This window comes from Lampetra fluviatilis, chromosome 8 (genome assembly GCF_964198595.1).
Source record: "Lampetra fluviatilis chromosome 8, kcLamFluv1.1, whole genome shotgun sequence".
NCBI lineage: Eukaryota > Metazoa > Chordata > Hyperoartia > Petromyzontiformes > Petromyzontidae > Lampetra > Lampetra fluviatilis.
The window spans coordinates 7,922,731-7,944,677 of NC_136282.1; the positions used below are offsets into that span (position 1 = coordinate 7,922,731).

The 21,947-nt window shown below is 48.8% G+C and overlaps 1 protein-coding gene across 2 annotated transcripts in view; it reads right to left on the reverse strand.

The window, feature by feature from the left end:
* Window positions 1–21,947, reverse strand: part of LOC144933822 (Wilms tumor protein homolog) — a 35,836-nt gene that overhangs the window by 12,380 nt on the left and 1,509 nt on the right. For both annotated transcript variants that reach the window (XM_078859011.1, XM_078859009.1), the window contains exons 2-4: window positions 5,994–6,131; window positions 2,859–2,973; window positions 798–885 (exon numbers count right to left, since the gene is read on the reverse strand). In XM_078859011.1, coding sequence (XP_078715137.1) covers window positions 798–885; window positions 2,859–2,973; window positions 5,994–6,131 — 341 coding nt within the window. The remainder of the gene's footprint in view (window positions 1–797; window positions 886–2,858; window positions 2,974–5,993; window positions 6,132–21,947) is intronic.

Sequence of the window (21,947 nt, forward strand, 5' to 3'; positions counted from 1 at the left end):
ATGTAATGGCAGAGATTAGGGATTAATAAAGTACAACCATAACCACAATCATCTCCACAGAAATCTATTTTATAGCAATATATTGGGGGGACATGTTGAGCATATTTGAATATTGGGGGGGGGGGGGATGTGTCTCCCCCCCCCAATATTTATTATAATTACGGCCTTGCTGTATACTGTATACAGTACACATTGCGCGGTAACGGAATTACAAGAGCCACGGAATTGCCTCTTTAATGTAGCACACCGAACGGCTGTGAGAATGTCGAGTAATTAAAGCTCCTCGAATGCGTTTGCTTGTTTGCAAATTGTCCCGTGTCGTAATTCCGTCACCGTGCAGCTGATCTTACACTTTAGTGCGTGTACAAAGATACATCAGAATCTTGATGAGAATCTGATTTTTTTTATTTATATCGACTGGAGGAATCCGATGAAGCCGTGAAGCTCTTTTTCAGAGATGTCCAATATGGGGTGGAGTGGTGGTCATAAAGTTACAACAAAAAACACGATATATGATCTCCCCCGTGCAGCCTTACAGACTGTTGGGACAAAGTGTCGCGAACGGGCGGATATGAAGGCCGGGGGACATCCATTGCGCGTGGGGGAGGGGGGCTATCCAGCACCACGCACGGCCGCCTTTGTCTCCCAACACTGACACGTAGGTATACACACAACAACCAGGTAGTCATTTATCGCTGAGTCAACCTGGGGGAGGGGGGATGGGGGGGTCAAATAATACTCGAGAAATGAAACGCAGAGCGCGCTAACCGCTGCGCCACCGCTCCTCACTCGCTCACCTGGATGCCGTGGGTCCACACGCGGTACTGGGTGCTGTAGAGGAACTGGCTGCTCGTGGCGTCCGTGCTGTACCCAGATGCGTGGTGGCTGCAAAGCAGAACAGCGCGGGGTTACTCACAACGGATCCCTCCTTAGGGGCCGTCCATAAATGACGTCACGCGATTTTGGACGATTTTTACCCCCCCCCCATCGTCACACGGCGTCACAAAAAGTCAGACCCCCCCCTCCAATATGACGTCACAAAGCTCTGCCCCCCCCCCAAATAAAACATGCTTCAAATCGCTTTAAACTATTGTCATTGTAGAGCGTATTTAATGTGCCGCTGCACTCTGATGTTGCAGGATAAAACATTTATCAAAAACTCTATTTATTTAAGTAGAACGTGCTGTCTATAGTTATTTAAAGTTGCGCATTTTGATGTGACGTCACATTTCTCAACCCCCCCCCCCCCAGGTGCGTGACGTCATTTATGGACGGCCCCTTACCCCAGAGTAGCCGCAGGCAGCTGCTTGCTGGCCAAAGTGATGTGCGCTGTGGGGTGTGCGGTCAGCACCGCGCCAGATCTCCCGAGCACTGATGCGTAATGGCAACGTTAACTTATTTACTGCTGAGTCGACTTAGCGGTTGCATACGACCAAGGTTCGGATACGACGTTCAGATGGTGTTAGCCACGAGCGGGAATCGAACCCGCCATAGTCGACGTGATCGGAGTGCAGTGCGCTAACTACTGCGCCACCGCTCCCCGTGGTGTAACACAGGCAAGGCAATCATCCTTGTAACCGAGGGACTTTTGGGGCAAGTTCTGTTAGCGAACACCGATGGAGAGCCAGAAATGGCTCACGAAGGGCCGGTGTGGTTAGCACCACGCCCGGCCGTCTTTGTCTCCCCATTGCCGATATTTAGCACACACGCAACTTACGCCCATCCAGTCACATGTACACGCCACGAAAACGTTTTAATTTGAGTTGCTGTGCAAACATAGTAACACAATTCACTCACAAAGCATGCATTGATCCGTGCAGATATTGTTTGTACAATGTATCCGTGATCGTTATTAACCATTGCCGCTGTTTAGAAAATAAAAATCTAGAATTTTAAAGGTTTGACCCACTATTACTGTCAATAGCGGATATTTTTTTTTACCATAATCTTCGGATAATACGCCGCACAAAGGTTGGTATAGCGTCTTATAATCCGGTCGAGGTGTGTGTATGTGTGTGATTAGATGTGTATGACATTATTGCCACCGGACACAAGTTAGAGGATGCGTCTTAATAATCCGCATCAGACGATCGATCGTCGATCAAAGATCGTTCGCTTTGCACCGCTGCCAAGACGCGCAGACGGCGAGTTGTAGCGCAGTGGCCGGGGGCTGTTTATGGACGTTATTGATGTAATGTTGCCGGCTGTGTTCTATTGCGAACACAGTAAAAGTTTACGATGTAATTTTTACGAGAAGGAATCGAGGGTAACCCGCGTGTAAACACGATCCGGGCGCGGGACCCATCTCGCAATATTTCACTTTAACCAGCACAGTTCAACCACGCGGCAGTTAACACAACACGACACTCAGTGGTGATAATAACAATAACAATAATACAGTAATAACAATAAAACACAATTGCGCGTGTTGCATATTCATTCACAGTATTGGAGCAGCGATATCAAACGATGCAAGACCACTGGCACTTAATATCGTGTCTACGACGCCTGCCAATTAGTGCGTTCCAGGATTTCCCTCCCCCATCACCGTCGTAGCCTTTAACGGACTCTGCGGGGACGAGTGCTGTTAGCGAGCGCCTATTAACAATGCCTACACGTGGATGGCCAAACAGCCCCACGCCAGGCCGCCTTTGTCTCCCCATACTGATGTTTACGCACTGCACCAGGGACGCCTTTAAGGCCGAGTAGACCTCCGTGGCAGCCCCGGGACTCGTTGAGATATTCGTCACTTGACGTTGGCCGTGACGAGCCCGGTTTGGCCGGCTTCGTAGCGCAGTGCCGATCACCACTTGTGGCGCCACCGCTCCCCACAGCACCACACAGACGCACGCACGCACCCGTTGTAGGAGGCGGAGGAGTTCTTGAGACGCATGGCCTGGCTGGAGGCGCAGCTCATCTCGGGGGAGCCGTGGCACGCGTACATGGGCGCCATGGAGAACTGCTGCTCCGGTGCTGCGCACAAAGACAAAGATCCCCCGTAAAGCCTTCACCGGCACACGAGGGGGTGGGTGGCCAGCACCCCGCCCGGCCGCATTTGTCTTCCTAGTGGCGATGTTTACACACCGCACCAGGTACTCATTTTGAGGTTGAGTCGACCTAAGGGAGGCCCACGACCGGTAATAATCGTCACCGGTGTTGGCCACGAACGGGCATCGAACCCGGTCGCCGGTTTCGTAGCGCAGCGCGCTTACCGCTACCCTACCCTACCGCTCCCCACAACACACACAGACACACACACAGACACACACACACAGAGCCACACACACACACAGAGCCACACACACAGAGCCACACACACACACAGAGCCACACACACACACACAGACGCACACACACAGACACACAGAGCCACACACACACACGGGAGGCCTCAACTCAGCGAGCAGACCCGGCGGTAGATGCGTTCCAAAAAAACGGACGCACAAAAGGAAAACCCCACGAGAGAGCTGCCTGCCGAGTAGCGCACACCAGTACCACGATGTTGCCCCAGGTCCCACCGCGTGTGAGTTTACACCGCATAGTGGAGTTAATTTTTGGTGGAATAATGTTATCCGCATATACAGCGCAAAAATCGCACAAACCGAACAGGCGTAAAGCGAGGGAAACCTGCATCCACAAGAAGCGCTGCCCTGAGTCGCGATGTTATACAAAAAAAATCAATCGACACGTAATGTACCCTACCGTGTTATTGAAGCGAATCGCGACGTCAAATTTAGACAATTGAATCGTATGCGGGGCAAATCATCATAGGCCAACTTGTAACAGAAAACAACAAATACTGTAGTGGGCACCACAGTGCACGCTATGGTCTCTTAACTACAAAGTCAAAATATATCCCGATTCGCTCTAAAATCGGATGTAATATTGTACAGCAACGAAAACTAAAACCTAAACTTAACAACAGGAGCGGCTTACGGGTGTAATGCGTCCACAGCGTAACACGCATCTCGGATCGCACACAATATGTACCCAGATTGTTATTGGTGTTAGTAGCTTGGTGTGCGAATACAAACAAATTACGTGGTGTCCGTAAGGAATCGGTTTCCTAATTGCAAATTTAAACTTAATAATCGTGTATGTTTAGAAACGAGTTGGGCGATTTTTTTTTACAACGGGTCGAACACTACTTAAGGTTGTTATAAAAAGGTTAATATAAAACAATAACTTTCTTTTAAATAATTTGCCAACGCAAAAGCAGGGGTGGGCAGCCGAAATAACAAGAAGAGCATTTTTTTTATTCGGTACAAAACTCAATATTTCAAGAGCCGCATTGCGTGTACATGCATACTACACACGTACATCACGTGACAACGCGGGCCTTAAAGAGCCGCATGCGGACCCAGAACCGCGTGTTGCCGACCGCCCTGGTCAGTGCCGGATTATCCCAGTAGCACAAGTAGCTGCATAAGTAGCTACACAAGTAGCTGCATATGTAGTAGCTACGGGCCCCGCACTTTCAAGGGCCCCGCGCTTAATGCTTTCAAGCTATCAATTCCGGTTCAGCGATTCTGCACTTGCTCTATTACTATAGTACTATACTGCCTTCAACTTTTATGAACGACTGGGTGTTTAAGATGAGCGATTTGTCGTATTATCTGGCTGTATAGCAAATTAAAAAATACAATTACTTTACGATGCAAGTTCAAAATGTATGTGTTTTAATATTAACGGTTTTTTTGTATTTAGGGCCCCTTCATAACATATGCTACAGGCCATGCACTAGCTTAATCCGGCACTGCCCCATGTCTAAAGTAATTTGAAGTGATTTGAATGATCTTAAACACAGATGTCTCTCTCGATAACCCTTAAATAGTTTTTTAATGTTACTGATTTTACTACATTTAAAACTAAATTTTGTTCAAACCCACTTACACAATACCGGCTGATCACTCATTTACGCGTTCTACAAACGGCACTATGAATATGCGCTAACGTCTCTCTACAAATTACGACACGTACAATATCCAGTACATTTAATATAATAATTACAGTGGTTACAATAAATGCATTCTGTTTAAATAGACATTCGTAATAGTCGAGTATAGTACAGTCATTGGGTACGGGAGCGGTGGTGCAGCGGTGAGTGCACTGCGCTATAGGAACCCGGCGACTCAAATTCGTTCCCTGGTCACGGCTAACATGAAATTTGAACATCACAAACCTGCAATGACCTGCGTGGTGAAGTATGGTTAAACAGTTAGTTTAAAACAACCCAACCCTATAAACAGAACGACGTGGGGGGGCCTTCATTGAGTAGTGGATTTCCAAAACGTTTGTTAAAATGTATCATTATAAAGGTATTAATAAACCAGGCATTAACGAAATCCATTTCCTACCTAACCTATCTGAACATAGACTTATAAGTTGCTATTTATCCAGCCATACGCAAGAACACGATGATTATTATTTCGTATTAAACAATGGCAAATTCAGCGTTTTCCCTTTTGTACGAACCAATGTATGCACTTTTAACTGCACTGGCTTACAAGGGTCACACACATTACACATGCAAGGGGGCAGATATTTCGTGCTTACTAATCTTTGTTATTCCAACTGAACTTTCTTGAGAGATACAGAAACGCAAACATTCGCGGTGCCACGCAAAAATAGCGCGCTGCGTGCACGACTCCCCGAAACTTAAAACTTCAACTCGTGACGTTGGATAACTTTGACCCACGCGTTCACGAAAAATGGGGCAGCCTTACATTGCTGTTGTTTGTCGCAGTTAGAACAACCAGCGACTAGATGTCTATGCGATCGAACAACCCACCAAAACGACCTCGTCATGTGAAGCAGAGCTTTCGGCCTGCCCGTAATAGCAGTGGTCGCAATCCTAAACATATCTCCGAGTCGAAACGAGCAACGAGTTACACGTGGCATCCCATCGAAAGCAGTTATACAATCGCGACTGCCAAATCAGAGAGGATAGAGAGAAAGAGAGAGGTGGGTGGGGGGCAAAATCGCGTGGGTACCGAAAGGTTGTGGCTGGTGCCCGATGGCCTCCTCGTGCTTGAAGAAGTGGGACGGAAACTGCGGCGGTGGATGTCCCGGGTTGGGTCCGTAGCACTGGCTCGGGCTCTCGTAGCTCATCGCCGGGTAGCCGGCGTTCACTGCCGTGGGGGGCACAGAGTTAGTATTAGAGTCCACAATGTGTCCGCCCTCGGGCGATGTTGTCTTCGGCGGTTGTAGCCGCGCGTTGCTCGCCGTGTCATTGTCTGCCCCTAGTTTTTGCGCTGCAAGTGCTGCGACGAAGCTAATTTAGCACGCGGAGCGAAACGTCGGACATCGCGCCGAACGACACGCAGCGCAAACCCGAAAGCACATCGGAGAGTTGCACGGCAGCACAGTCTACAGAACGGAGTCGCTGATGCACGCTGATGCCTGCTCTGCATGATCCGCACGAGATAAGCAAACAGAACCACCACATCTTACGCATGTTTGTGACTCTGTGACTGTTCGTGCACGTGGACGAGGGCGTCCCCACGCTCTCTCAACCCCACGGGGTAAAAACTTAATTTGGAGCTTTCGTGACTGCAGGAATTACTCTTTGGTTCTTTCGGTAAAGTCACGTGAAAAGAGAAAGTAATAAATTAAATACTAGCATACGACGTTTCTATTGCAACACAAGCAATGATCTGAAATAGAAACACAAATCTAGTATACTTAGAAATGTAATGTAATACAACAGAGAGTCGGATAACATAACAGTCAACACCCAACCTGGTTGATTACGTTCTTCCTGAGAATGCTAAATTTGAGAGAGAGATAAAACACAGAACCAGAGACATATAGACAGACATATAAGTAGAGACAGATAGCACAGCCCCGCAGTGGCCGATGACCCCTGCTGTGCATGGTGGTCACCATTGAAAGCACAAATATCCAGGCTCAACCCGGTGCATTGCGGGTGGTTTTGTAATAGAAGCAAATTTAAAGTCAAGTTGTCATTTCTGTTGGATTTCTTTGAGATGTTACTGCAACACTTTGTCTCTGTTGATGAGAGGTGGGAAGGCAAAAACCCCACATTTATCCCACCGCCCGTGTTCGCTTTTAATGTTTTACTTTCCCCTGGGAGCTTTGGTGAACGCGGTACAAAGGTGGGTGCAGAGATGATCCTTGCGTTTTAAAAAATTGCCTTTGTGCCTTGTGCACGCCAACGTGAAAGACAGAGTTCATGCAACTTTATCATCAGCAGCAGTAGCGGCAGCAGCGGCGGCATCACCAGCCACACAGTCACAACTTCGTCATCATCATCAAACAACGGCTTTCGTCACCCAATCGTTTCGGTCAAAATCAATAGCAGCACGAAGCCTTAGCCACCCGAAAAAAACTCAACACACGAGTCAACAACGCTGCCTTAAAATAATAAAATCCATGTTAAACGACGTTTCAGCGCAATGGCCCTTCTTCATAGCACATACAAACATCGTCGTCAATCAACAGTAACAAACTGATCATCAAGCAAAGCCTTAGTCACGAAGTCATCATCATTCTCATCAGTGTCATCATCAAATATCATTACAAACGCAATCATCGCCAAAAATCATCACCATCAACGGTATACTTAGCAAAATCATCATAATCGTAGCCGTCAATAAGGTGCGTGTGTGTGTGTGTGTTGTATGGAGAGCACTGCGCTACAAACCCCGCGACCCGGGTTCGATTCCCGCTCACGGTCGACACCAGTAACGATGATCTGAGCCTCCCCTAGGTCGACTCAGCCTCAAACGAGGACTTGGTGCGGTGTGTAAACATCGCCACTAATGGCGTGGTGCTGGCCACGTACTCCCTCGCCTTCATAGGTGCTCGCTAACAATAGTCTGTGAAGGGCTATACGGGGGACCGTTGTCTTTGTTTGTGTCGCCATCAATGCAAGAACGTTGCTCTCTCTCCGTGTTTACGGCCGCGCGGGGCGTCTCGGCTCTGCCTTGTGTCCAGCGGTGACACGCGCCGCTTTCTCTAATCATCTGAGCAGCCACCTCGGCTCTCAAGTCCATCCATCAACGTCACCGTTGCCCTGCAGGGGACTTCCATTGCGTTGCTTTGTTGCCGGCGTCTGCCGAGTTTGAAGCGTGCGCACGAGACCGTATCGCGTATGGAGTTAGGATTATCGGCGTAAGGCACTACCACTAGAGCGCTGCAGTATTTTTGCGCACTCTATTCCGATATTATGGCAAGACTCTCCGCATCGTGATGACAAAATAATGCTATAAGAGAGGGTTCTGGACTGTACCGGCTAAAAAAAACGAAGCACTGAATACGGTGCAGTAATATAACAAATAACGCGTTCATTCTGACGTAGTGTGTGGATCGGGCTGAAGCGGTGGCCCAATTCTCGCCCACGGCGAGTGGCATCTGAACCCGTTCTGAACCCCACTCCTTCACCAACCCGTGCTGACCAGCGTGGTGAAGTATGGAAGTATGGTCAAACGGCCCCCATAGCCGACACAGCATGGTGAGGTTTTCGCTTAGCAGTGAAGTGACATTGCCATCATCATTCATTCGGTTCCGAGTGCGATATCGGTGCTTCTCCTGGCATCTCACTGCAGCGGCTTTTGGCTCAGATGCGCTTCTGCGGCCGTCTGGAACGCTCTTCCTTCCGATATTAGGAAGTCACTGGGACGATGCAAGTTTAAATCGTCTAACTTGAAAACTAATTTATTTAGAACTGCTTTTTGTGTTCAGTTTGTTGTCCTTCCCCAGCCCGTACCTCCAATAAGAGTGGTTGGCTGTGTACGGTGTGAAAGAAGTTCAACATGCACATGTACAGTAGTGAGTTTGTCGCAGCGAGTAGTGTGTAGCAGTAAATGTGTAGTGAGTGTGTGGTAGTGTGTAGTAGTGAGTGTGTAGTAGTGAGTGTGTGGTAGTGAGTGTGTAGTAGTGAGTGTAGTAGTGTGTAGTAGTGAGTGTGTAGTAGTGAGTGTGTAGTAGTGAGTGTGTAGTAGTCCGGCAAAACAACCCCCTACCTCCTCGTGGTGCCGGACGGGCAACTCTGTCGTGGACAGTGCTGTGGGGGGAGGGCCAATGCCTATTGGCCTCTCCCCTCATGGCGTCTGTGACCACCACAGTGGCTAAACGGAGGCTCTGGACGGGTGCGAGATGCTGGTAACCCCTCCACCATCAATTCATTACCACGAAACCACGACTTAAACATAAATATGTAACTAATAAGCTTGTGCCGGAGGCCCCGGGGGGACAGGCGTCTATGACGCAAAGGTCGCAATCGGGTACCCGATAAGCGTACCCTACCCGAAACCTGGCTACCCATACCCGGCCGGGTACGGGTACCCGTTTGCGACCCTGGTGCGGCCGGGTATGGGTACGGGTCGGCCGTGAGTCACTGGTGAGTCACCGTTTGTCACTCATTTCCCAACGTCTTGTCTCTTCTCACAATTCAAGTTCCTAGAATCAACCCACCCGCGCCTGCAACATGGCTTCATCTCAGAGGTCGCAATCGGGTACCTGATACCCGTACCCTACCCGATACCCGGCCGGCTACGGGTAGCCGGGTATCGGGTAGGGTACGGGTACCCGTTTGCGATCCTGGTGCGACCGGGTACGGGTAAGGAATCAAAAACTGTTTGCGACCTCTGCTATGACGTCTCCTGCCCAAACCCCAATTGGCGGAGCCAGAAGACTGAATCTTCACACTCGGGGCTCCTCCAGAAACAACGAAAAGCCACTTTGTGTGGCCACGTAGAATGTTCGAACGCTTACTGCGGAGGAGATTCTGCCACTCCTTTGTCGGGAGCTGGACCGGTACCGCCTGGATCTCTGTGGCATTCAGGAGGTCCGGTGGACCAGTTCTGGCTCCTGCCACCATGAGGGGTGGACAGTCCTCTACTCGGGGCAGGAGACTGCCAAACAACAGGGTGTGGCTCTTCTTTTGAACAAAATAATGAAGTGGGCGTGGGAGCGTGGCGGTGAGGTGTGGGAAGCTGTAAGCCCCAGGCTACTTTGGACTCGCCTTCCCATCAACCGGAGGCCAGGAGTGGTGGTCGTGGTTACTTATGCCCCCACTGAAGACGAACATCCGTGGAGGGATGCAGGCAAAGCCGATTAGTCAGATGCCTTATATGACCTCCTGTCACAGGTGCTGGCAAAAGTGGCCACTCGGAACAGAGTCATCTTGTTGGGTGACTTCAATGCCCGAGTTGGTCATGTTGCTGGCACCTGGTCTGGAGTGATTGGAAGGAATGGCCAGATCAGCTCAATAACAACGGTAGGAGGCTGCTAGATTTTTGCGCAGCCCATGGGCTTGTAATTACCAACACGCTCTTCCGGCATCGGCGATTCCACACAACATCATGGATGCATGCCGGGTCCAAGCAAGAACATCTGCTGGACTACATAGTGACGGACCAGCGGATGCGAGCCCATGTCCTTGACACCAGGACCTACCGTGGAGCAGATCTGCCCTCTGACCATCGACTAGTCATCTGTAAGATGCGCCTGACGTTCTTCCACTCCGGTGGTGGGTGTACACCCAGGACCCCATTCCAACCTAAAGTGGCCTGGTCTCAGTTAGCTGATGAAAGTTGCAAGCGAGAATCTCATCATCGCTTGCAGCTGGGGTTGGCATCGTCCCCCACTCCTCCTGATGTCGAGGTTAAATGGGCGAGGTTTAGGACTGTGACTCATGCAGCTGCAATGGCTGCTTTGGGTACGCGATCCAGACCTCCCCAGATACCTTGGCTGACAGAGGAGGTGTTCAGGATAGTTGAGAAAAAGGCACAGGTCCACTCTCATCGGCTATAGCATCCCACGTTAGAGAATGAGGAGGTTTACCGCAGCCTTCGCTCGGAGGTTCGGAGAGCTGTAAGGCACTGCAAGGATGGGTGGTGGTCGCGGGTTGCTGAGGAGATGGAGTTTGCCTCAGTGGCCCGTAATCACAAATCACTATGTAACTCCATCAAAAAAGTAACTTGCAGCGCAACACCTATTACCATAATTAGGGGGAAAACGGTGATCCAATCTCCGATCCCCAGGAACAGGTTTGCAGATTTGCTGAGCATTTCTATGAGGTCCTGGGGGAGGGGAAATCCCTCAGCCAGGAAAACATCATGGCACAAAGTGGGGATAACCCTGCTGAGGCTGCGGTGCCTCAAATATTGGAAGAAGTCACCCCCTGTGAGTGGCTGGCTGAGGTGCCATCTGTTGAGGAAGTACTGAAGGCGATCCGGAGTCTGAGACCAGGAAAGGGACCGGGCAGAGATGATCTCCCAAGCGAAATGCTGAGGGAGGGTGGCATTTGTGCACAGACTGCCCTATATGACATCATAACAACAGTCTGGACCACTGGATGGGTTCCGCAGGATTGGAAGCATGCCCTGGTGGTCCCCCTCTTTAAAAAGGGGGACCGCACAGACTGTAACAACTACAGGGGCATCTCACTCCTCAGTGTGCCGGGAAAGGTCCTGGCAAGGATTATTCAACATCGCCTTGCTTGGCACGCTGAGGAGAGGCTTGCGGAGCCCCAATGCGGTTTCAGGAAAGGGTGGTCCTGCACAGATGCCATATTTTTTGTCCGTCTGCTACAGCAGAGGTATAGGGAATTCCAACAAGACCTACATCTCTGCTTTATTGACCTGGTCAAGGCCTGATACCATCAATAGGCCTGGGCTCTGGGTTGTTCTTCGTGCTTTTGGAGTCCCTGACCCTCTGCTCATGATCATTAAGGATCTTCATGATGGTGAGCGAGCCCGGGTAAAACTACGTGGCCGGGAGTCAGAGCCTTTCCCTGTACACCTTGGGGTTCGACAGGGATGTCCTCTGGCTCCCACATTATTTAACATCTATTTTGACCACGTAGTTCGTGAAGCCTTCAATAGCTGTACCGAGGAAATTTCCATTTGGTACAGATATAATGGCAGGCTGATCGATGCCCGGGTGCGATCAAGGGATGGCTCCCTATTGGTCAGCCACGTTATGTATGCCGATGATTTGGTAATAGCTGCTCATTCAGAGGAGGAGTTGGAGACGCTGCTGCTGAGATTGGAGCATGCCACTAAGAGGTGGGGCCTTACCATCAGCCCCACCAAAACTAAGCACCTGCCTGGGTATTTTGTACCATCGGACACTCCACCCCCACAACTCCCAATCGGTGATGGGGCAGTAGTGGAGAGAGTGGAGTTTCCCATACCTGGGCAGTGTGCTTATGACCGGCTCCAGTTTAACAGCAGAGGTCTCACTCCGAATCAGTCGAGCGGCAATATCTTTTTATCGGTTGCCTTCTCTTCTCTACGCTTGCGAAACGTGGACCCCCCCCGGTTGGAAACATTTAGGCTGGCCTGCCTATGATCCATCCTGGGTTTAACCAGGCTGGATTGTCTGAGGAGCTCACAAATCCTTGAAAGATTTGGGCAAAGTCCCATCGGTGAGTTCCTCCGGCAGGCAAGGCTGCGTTGGCTGGGTCATGTAGCCCGCATGCCCAGCCACCGCATGCCTAAACAGCTTTTGTTCGGCCGGATCGAGGGGGCTAAACGGGCGCGGCACAGGCTAGAGAAGAGATGGAGTGATGTGGTACAGGAGGACGTGGAGCTGAGTGGACTTGCCGATGACTGGTACCAGCGGTGTCAAGATCGGCCTCTGTGGAGGAGGCTCGTGAAGGACGCTACTGGGTAGTTGGAGGCAGTCGCCCTCCAACAACAGCGGAGGGCGGAGGAGCGACGCTCACAACAACGAGCGGAGCGCCGGGTGGCTAAAGCACAGCAAGTTGGCACAGTAGGGGGCACAGGTGGTGCATCAGCCAGTCATCTCGGTCATCTCAGTCAGTTGACCCGTGGCACCTGCTGGGTCTGCCCCGTGACTTCCTGCCAGCGGGCGTTCGACACTTCACGTGGCCTCAAGGTGCACATGGCCTGGTACAAGCGTCGTGGTGACGTCACCGCCACTTAGTGGCGAATGGCGGTTGTTGTGTATTGACAGTACGCGTGGCGTTGGGTAGTTACGTTGTTCTGGTGGCTGGGTCTCGGAACCGCCACCGGTTTCTCCATCATCACGATGTGTCCGTATATATCACGATGTGTGTCTATATATAACGATGTGTGTATACATGTCACGATGTATAAAATACATTTCTAGGTGTGTATGTTTTGCACGTTCCTTTTTTTAACTCGCGATTGTCGTTGTTACTGCCGTGCAACAGATTCAGACACGCGTTGGCGTCTTCTCCGCATTCTAAGACGCACCTCAACACGCGCACCCAGTGTCATCGGAGTCCCACTACTCTCGTGGGGCGTTACAAGTCGTGCTGCAGACGTCAGCGCGTCTCGCAATGCGCAGAACACGGCCACAGGGAGAACGATTTGGGCAATGCGCCTTGAGCAAGGGGGGCAACGCTGTTAATGAGTAACGAACGCGTTTGATTTTGACTCTGTACACCGCTGCCAACGCAGTCACTCTGCCTTTGTATTCGTGTTATTCTTCATGTATTTGTGTGTGTGCACGAGTTAATGACTCTATTAATTGCGTAGAACTTAACCATCGTGCGCTGTGTTTAATATTGAACTCTGCGATACGTATCGTCGTCCCCGGATGCGGTTGCATTTCGACGTTACATTCGCATTTAAATTGTGGCTGTTGTTATGATGATGATCATCATCATCATCATCAGCAGCAGCAGCAGCAGCCATGAGCTATCCACTGCTGGATGAAGGCTTCTCCCCAGGCCGTCGCCATCTCTCGCGGTTCCGCGATGGGACGAAGCTGCCGTGATTCCAATTAGGAAGTTATCAATTACCTCGAATGCATTAACATTTATAAAATATACACACATCGTTCGAATGCACTTCTTTACAACAGAGGTTAACATGAAATTAACTTTCGCTAGACATTAGGATTGACGAAAGTGTTGCAAAGAAAAAAATCCAAATACAAATCAATACAATTGTGGACAATCGTAAGCAAAGGATAACTGCACAGAGCGCGAAATTATTCACAGGTAACGATTATACGAGGTGTGTGTGTGTACGTGGTGTGTGTGTACGTGGTGTGTATACGTGTGTACGTGGTGTGTGTGTACGTGGTGTGTGTGTGTATGTGGTGTGTGTGTACATGTGTACATGGTGTGTGTGTGTGTACCTGGTGTGTGTGTGTGTACGTGGTGTGTGTGTGTACGTGATGTGTGTGTACGTGTGTACGTGGTGTGTGTGTGTACGTGGTGTGTGTGTACGTGGTGTGTGTGTACGTGTGTACGTAGTGTGTGTGTGTACGTGGTGTGTGTGTGTACGTGGTGTCTACGTGGTGTGTGTACGTGTGTGTACGTGGTGTGTGTGTGTGTACGTGGTGTGTGTGTACGTGTGTACGTGTGTGTACGTGTGTGTGTGTGTACGTGGTGTGTGTGTGTGTACGTGGTGTGTGTGTACGTGGGATGTGTGTGTACGTGTGTACGTGTGTGTACGTGTGTGTGTGTGTGTGTACGTGGTGTGTGTGTGTGTACTCGTGTGTGCAATCTGTGTGCGTGTCGATGTTGGGAGCGGGAGTGCAGCGACTAACGAGATGAACCTCGACCCCAACCACCCGAGTTTGATTCCCGCTCACGGCCAACACCGTGAACCGCGCCTGAGCCTCCGCTGGGTCGACTCAGCCTCAAATGAGTACCTGGTGTAGGGAGGGGTGTAAACATCGCCAATGGGGAGACAAAGGCGGCCGGGGGTGGTGCTGGCCACCCGTACCCCCCCTCGTGTGCTGTGCCGACCCTTCAGCGCTGCTCGCTAGCAGTATGTTGTTGTCCATGCAGTCTGTAATTGTTCCTACAAAGATGCCCCCTTGCAAGGCTGCAAGGGCGATCCTTGTCATTGTTTATACGCGCGCACACTCAGCTGTGAACTTAAAACACACACACACAGGAGACACGGAGAAGACTTTAAATACCACAACCACACTCACCCGCGCTAATCCAAGGATAACAAACAAGGACCGGAGCCAAAAAACATTCGTCTCGTCACCACCACAGTCCCGCGCCTGGGCCTCCCCTAGGTCGACTCAGCCTCAAATGAGTACCTGGTGTAGGGGGGGAGCGTAAACATCGCCACAGGGGAGACAAAGGCGGCCGGGCGTGGTGCCGTCCCAGCCCGTTATAGGAGCTCGCTAACAGCGCTTGCCCCAACAGTCTGTTACAGGGGATCTTTGTCATCGTCATCAGCCATGGTCAATCGACTGCGGGATGACGGCCTCCTCAAGCGCAACCTTCGATTAGGACGGTCGGCTATGTACGGCGCGAAAGAAATTCAACTCTACATAAGAGTAAGTAACAATCGGTCGCTAAACCTGTGCGTGTAAGCGACTTTTGTTCGCCGTAATTTCACAACTAAGCCCAATACCGTGACAGTGGCATCAGCAATATTATTGATTCCGTATTATGTATAGCAACGCTCGTTTATTGCTCTGAAAGTAGATGACACGTGCAGTACTATATCGCTAACATATGTGTTATATACACAAGTACTGTATGTATTGCAATTATCACACGATATTATTTATTCAGAAAATTAATTTCGAAGAGAAATTTAGTGCGTATCTGATATTTCTGAACAGTATATTGATACATACCAAGTGCTGCACTAGTTTATTATATCCATCTGTTCGTACATATTATATCAAGTACTCTACTAATATTTGATAGGCATATTTCCGATAAGCCTATTTCTATCATACGTATCACAACCCAATAGCAATATTATGTTATCGATTCATGTAAACCTGTAAAAACTATACGCAATACTCTCTACATATAATGATATATTTAAATCAATGTGTGAATATAAGTGTAAGCTAAATCCCTGCACGTTGTACATGGCCACGCAGTGCACTTTGCCGTATTGCACATTTACTATGCCTATATGTATCATAAATACATTTTGTATAATTCAAGCACAGCGATTAAAGATATTGCCCACGTGTAGGATTGAAATTTTATCTTAAATGTGTCGTGCGTGTTACTGGAAATAAATACGTTCAGAAATAAATTTGCGTTGTCGATTGATTGCGATTAACTCGTTTTGCAGTTTTACTTTAATGTTTAACTCTCATCCGATTCGCCAATTTAACGAATTTTTGAAAGTCGTCGCGAATTAAGGACGCATGTCCCGATGATATTACTCGCTGATAAATACCTTTGTAAACTGGCATACAAACGTACATACTCACAACTTAGGTACACGATCATCTACTCGTATATTCGATATACGACAAAGTGTTCATATACGTATACCGTTGCAATTGAGCTCACAGCGCTTTGTCAATCCACCGCTGATTTTAGACCTCCGTACACCCGTGTGAGTCGTGGCGGGGTAGTTTAACCATACTTCACCACGCTGGTGAAGCGATCATTTATACACATCATCATCATCAGCCTTGATTAATCTAACACTTACTAAAATCAGTTAACCCGGAATTTCCAAACCCAGAAATGGAAGATACTGTAATAACTTATAGTGCTACATATAATCATGCATATCACAGATATGCATGATTATATGTAGCAGATAGGCATGATTATATGGCTCCGTAGAATATTCAGTGGCGAGGCGGATTGGGTTCGTATCGCAGTGGTTAGGGCCGCTGCGCTGTGAACCTCAATACCTGAGTCGGATTCCCGGCCAAGGCCAACGTCAATGGCGAGTGAATATCGAAACCTGTCCTTCTCTCACATCTTAATCAACCCGCACTGACCAGCGGGGTGAAGTATGGTCAAACAACCTCCCCATGACGAACATCACATTGTTTCATTTTTATTATTTTATTATTTCCCTTCTACGTGACTTTAACCGAAAGAACCAAGAATATCACAAAAAGGGTTGTACTTTATTCTCCTATTAAATATTTCACCCCTCGATCAATGAATGCCTCTTCCGGGGCCGATATTTTCCAGCAGTTACTGTTGTTTAAAATCAAGAAGAACTCTGGCAACCGGGTTCGACTTCTTCTTATTATTCCGACCATCATCGGCAAGGTCGTTGTTCCGTTCAACAGATGCTTTCGCTGCACTGCCAAACAGACGCAGTGGACTGTCACAGGGGCCGGATGACGGACACGCGCCTGCACGCGATACGCACGCCGAGAGCGTTGAACGCTCTCGGCACGAGACGTGCAGCGAACGCGCGTGGGATGTTGATGGATTATATCGAGGCTCGCGCATATATTTTTTTTTGCCGGACAAATCGCTGTACAAACAGGGCGCCTTTCCCCCCGTCGGAATATGAACGCGTTTTCCCCTGGAAAGCATTAACGAAAGACAAATTGAGGTGCGGCGATGCGGGTTGACGTGTCTTATTAGAAACAGATTGCGTTTTTGTTGTGCGTGCGTGTGTGCATGCATGTGCGTGTGTGCGTGTGTGCGTGTGCGTGTGTGCGTGTGCGTGCGCGCGCAGGGGTTAGCGTGCTAAGCTACGAACCCGGCGACCCGAGTTCGATTCCCGCTAACGGCCAACGCAAGTGACGAATGATCCGAACGAGTTGTGGGCCTCTCTTCTAGGTCGACTCAGCATCAAATGAGTGCGATGTAAAAAAAACATCGCAAACTGGAGGGACAAAGGCCGGCGTGGTGCGAGACAAATCACTGCACGGGCACTGATCGAGAGCTTCACTGGACTCACCGCGCACTCTACCCCGGGGACTGTCAATGCCCTCGGTGAGATCGTGCAGCTAATTCTCGGTCAAAGCGTCTATCCCGGTGAGCGTAGACTCTTGTTCATGATTTCTCACGTCTGTGAAATGCGCCTGCCCTTAAGTTCATTCGTCTGTCCACGTCTTATTAGTTTTACGCGCCATCATTTACGAGTTCATGCTCCTGTAAATGCCCGTGCTTGTACGTTCATGCGCGTCGATGCACCTTGTCTAAAAGTGTACGCCCTTGTCAACGAGTTCATGTGCGTGGCAGGGTACCTATCTGTGGGTTAATGCGCCTATCTGCGATTTAAAACATCTGCCTGAGTTCGCGTCTATATTTGTGCGTCTCCGTGTTTGTTTAAGTTCACGTGGCTGTAAATGCGACGAAAAACAAGGTCATGCGTCCGTCCGTTTATTTATCTATCCATGAGTCCATGCGTCTATCTATGGGCTCGTATGCATATCTGTAAATCCGTACTTTAACCCATGAGTTTCAGGGGTAACTTCACACCGACGCTGAATGCCACGCAGGCTCCACAATAAACGTGCGCATCAACTCAATTAACCACTCGTGCAAGTACCGACTCCCAAAATATACGCCTCTTAGCCCTGCAATATACACATATACTGCAGTGCGTATATCGAATCGATATGTATCAATTCCATCATGTTAACACGCTAGAAATCCTGCGTACATATGCATCACACATATTTAGAGGAACAATCAATTGTTGTACTGTCCTTCTATGCTCACTCGTCTAAGCTCCCCACTTTCACAAACCCGCACTGGCCATTTCGGTTGAATACGGTCAATAACCACCACGACCCGCACAACGTTAGGAGCAGGGCCTTCATCCAGCAGTGGATCAATACCGATCTCTACTGCATTCAGGAACTGCTGGTGGTTTTTTGAAAATGCGCAGATGCCGCGCGCGTTTCGCACACGTGTCTGTAATGTTGTTGTTTGAAATGTATGCTTTTCCGACCTGCAATATTATTCTGTTATGATGATTGGATTTCTCGTCATTCATCTTCTTGGTTCTTTCGGTAAAGACAGCTGTCTTCCCGACAGACCTGGTCTTCACCTGATGACGGCTGCTTGCGTTGTGGCCGAAACGACGTGATAATTATTTTATTATGTTTTATTTTTATTATTTCATTATTTCCCTTCTACGTGACTTTACCGAAAGAACCAAGAAGATGAATCCCTGCAGTCAGGAAAGCTTTAAAGCGAAAATTTCTCGTCATTTACAAGATGTATACGACGCCATCCCATTGCCGACTCACAGCCACTTCGAGGAAGGCGTCTATCAACGTACGAGCTCTTGGTTTAGTTTAAAATGCCGTGTGTAACGTCTGTATAACGGTCTTGGCTCATGGACTTTGAACAACGCGAGCAAACGAGACGCGCGAGTTCACGTTGGTGGCCAAAACCATAATTTAGCCGAGCCATCGCATCTGCTTTCTCACTGCCCACGGAGTTGCAGACAGTGAATGATCATGGCCAAAACAGACTCTGCTATTTCTTATTATTATTCTTTTTCGGTGAAGTGCAGGAAAACGCCGGGAACCAATTCAGCGAACATTTCTCTCTCTTTATTTGAAGCTTTCGTGACTGCAGGAATCCATACTCTTTGGTTCTTTCGGTAAAGTCACGTAGTTAGACTTTACCGAAAGAAGCAAGTCACGTAGTTAGACTTTACCGAAAGAAGCAAAGAGCATCTCTCTCTTCCATAGGCGACGTAGAGAGCTGTACTGTTGAATGTTTAAGGCAAGTAAAACAAAAAGTTTGCGCGTGGACAAGACGCTTGCCGAGACGTGATGACGATGGCCGATGGTCGAGACTAACGAGGGAGTGGCGGCCCAAGGACGGGGAACAAGCCGGAAAAAAACGATCAGACGGGCCGATGAGATCAAGCGCACGTGCAGGAGAAATCCGACGCCTTGGGGAGGCCCACATCGAGCGATGGATCGATCGTGGCTGATGGCGATCAAGATGGCCGTAGGAAATGAGAACTATTTATTTTTCTCGAAGTCGTAATTGTAACAACAGCTCCGTGTTGCACTGCACGCTACGCGCGTGTCGTATGTTGCCCGCCGTGTGCGCGTGGGATATCATTCACCGACGTGGTTCGAGCTTGTGGCGTTCACCCGACAGTACATACGTAACATTCTTCAGTTGCGCGTGATGGTCTAAATCAAATCCACAGCACGCATTGCTCCCGTCAAGCGTAAAACTTGATTATAAACACTGCCAACGAGGTTTAATCAGAACGACACTCAACCGTACAGCTGGCATTACGACAGCTATGAACAACTACAATAATAGAACAATACACAATTGTAATCATATGTCAGTCCACTGCTGAATTAATGTCTGCTAGGGGAAGGGGGTCGGTGATGACCAGGGCCCTGGAACCAGTTCAAATAGCACTCGCCACCGACGGTAGCCGTGGCGGGGAATCGAACTCAGCCCACCGGGTTCATAGCACAGTCGAGTATCTAGAGCATCATCCACCCCTGCCGGGCTTGCGAAACATTTCCGCGAAAATGCAGTTGGTATAAACTAACCGGTTAATTGAACTCTTAACGTCAAGTTTATTTTTCGTTTCACGGTCACTGAGAGTAAAGGACGATCTCGACGTTTCAGCCGACCAGCCTTCTTCATGAAACATTGACGTTTACAGAGAGTTCCCGCACCGTTTGTTGGTCGGTGAAGTGTTATGCCAGATGATGCCCTAAGCGCACCGGCTTCAATGAAGCGGCGATGCATTTAAAACGTGCAAACACCCTGGGGCTCATTCTACACACAGACGTATTAAATGTGTAATGTACGGTGTGCGCTCAAAAGGTCGACTCAGATGGCTGGGAACACTCTTAAGAACAGAGCAAATCCACATCGGAAGAAGGAAGGTGGAGAAACGTTGAAGCAACAGGGATGGATCATGCGAACTGCGGTCATCCGGTCATCCTCGCAGCAGCTTTTAGCAAGCCATCGAACAAAGACGGTCACTGCATCGCGCGCTTTCAGGTGCGCTTCTGCAGCCGTCTGGAATGCTCTTCCTTCCGATATTAGGAAGCCACTGGAGCTAGGAAATGTAAAATTTAAATTTAAACGTAATTGCTTTAGAACTTCTTTTTGTGCGTTGTTTGTTGCCCTTCGCCCGTGCCTCCTATTTGCAGGGTCGGCTACGTACGGTGCAAAAGAAGTTCAAAATACATGCATACATCGGAAGAAGGAAGACGGTTAACATTGAAGCGCCAGGATGGAGACTCAGAGGCAAGGTCGAGAAAGAGGCGGTTTGAAGTGGTGAGACCAATGATGTGGTGGACTGTGGTGGAGTGGACATGGACATTCTAATGTTCTATTCTTGCATTTGGCAATTTGATGGCTCAGAACAGGAATGAGTGGAGAGAGAGAGAGATGGGACCAGGAAGGCAGACGCCTCGCACACGAGTGGGAAACGGGCCGGGCAGAAAATAATGTTAAAGAAATAATGTTTACTTTTTAAAATGTATGATCCACCCGTACGTAAACACGCGGATGCTCCCCGTGTTATACAGAGGCAATGTGCGTGCTGATTATCAACGTACGCGATGTGCAAATTGATAATATAATCGATATTTTAAGTGAATTATTTGGACATAATATATTCATTTATGACCGGGTGAAAGCTCATTGAGGAGGTCGCGAGTATGTTTTTAAAGTGAAATTTTAGTTTAAATAAGCGCAGCGAAAACAAAACTATGAAAGAGTAAATGCAACTACCCAGACTTTTTTAATTCCTTTGTAACACTAACATTAATGCGAAGTCAAAATTAACAAAATATACTTTTGTTTTACAAATGGATAATGATTCCCTTTATTTATACAGGAAAGTCTGAATGAGTCTGCATACTCTTTAAGGAGGGGCTAGCATCGGGATATTTGGCAAATTCCATTTGACCTCAAGTTGTAGAAAGGCCGAAATGCTCCGCACAGATCGATGCAAGAATACGCTTCTGCAATCTCCTGGCAACCTACGGATGGGTTCTACCCCGTGTTCAGGGACATAAACAACTGACAAAGCTCCCAGCATGTGGGACGAAAAATGTACGCCCTTGTCAATGATTTCATGTGCGTGGGCAGAGTACCATTCTGTGAGTTAATGCGTCTTTCTGTGAATTAAAACATCTGCCCGTGAGTTTGTACGTTTACGTGTTTGTTTTATGTCCACGCGTCTACAAATCCGACTAAATACCAGGCCATGTGTCGGACATAACGCCGAACAAACACGCGTGAGTTAGCAGGGCCAGAAAAAAACAACACGCCGGCG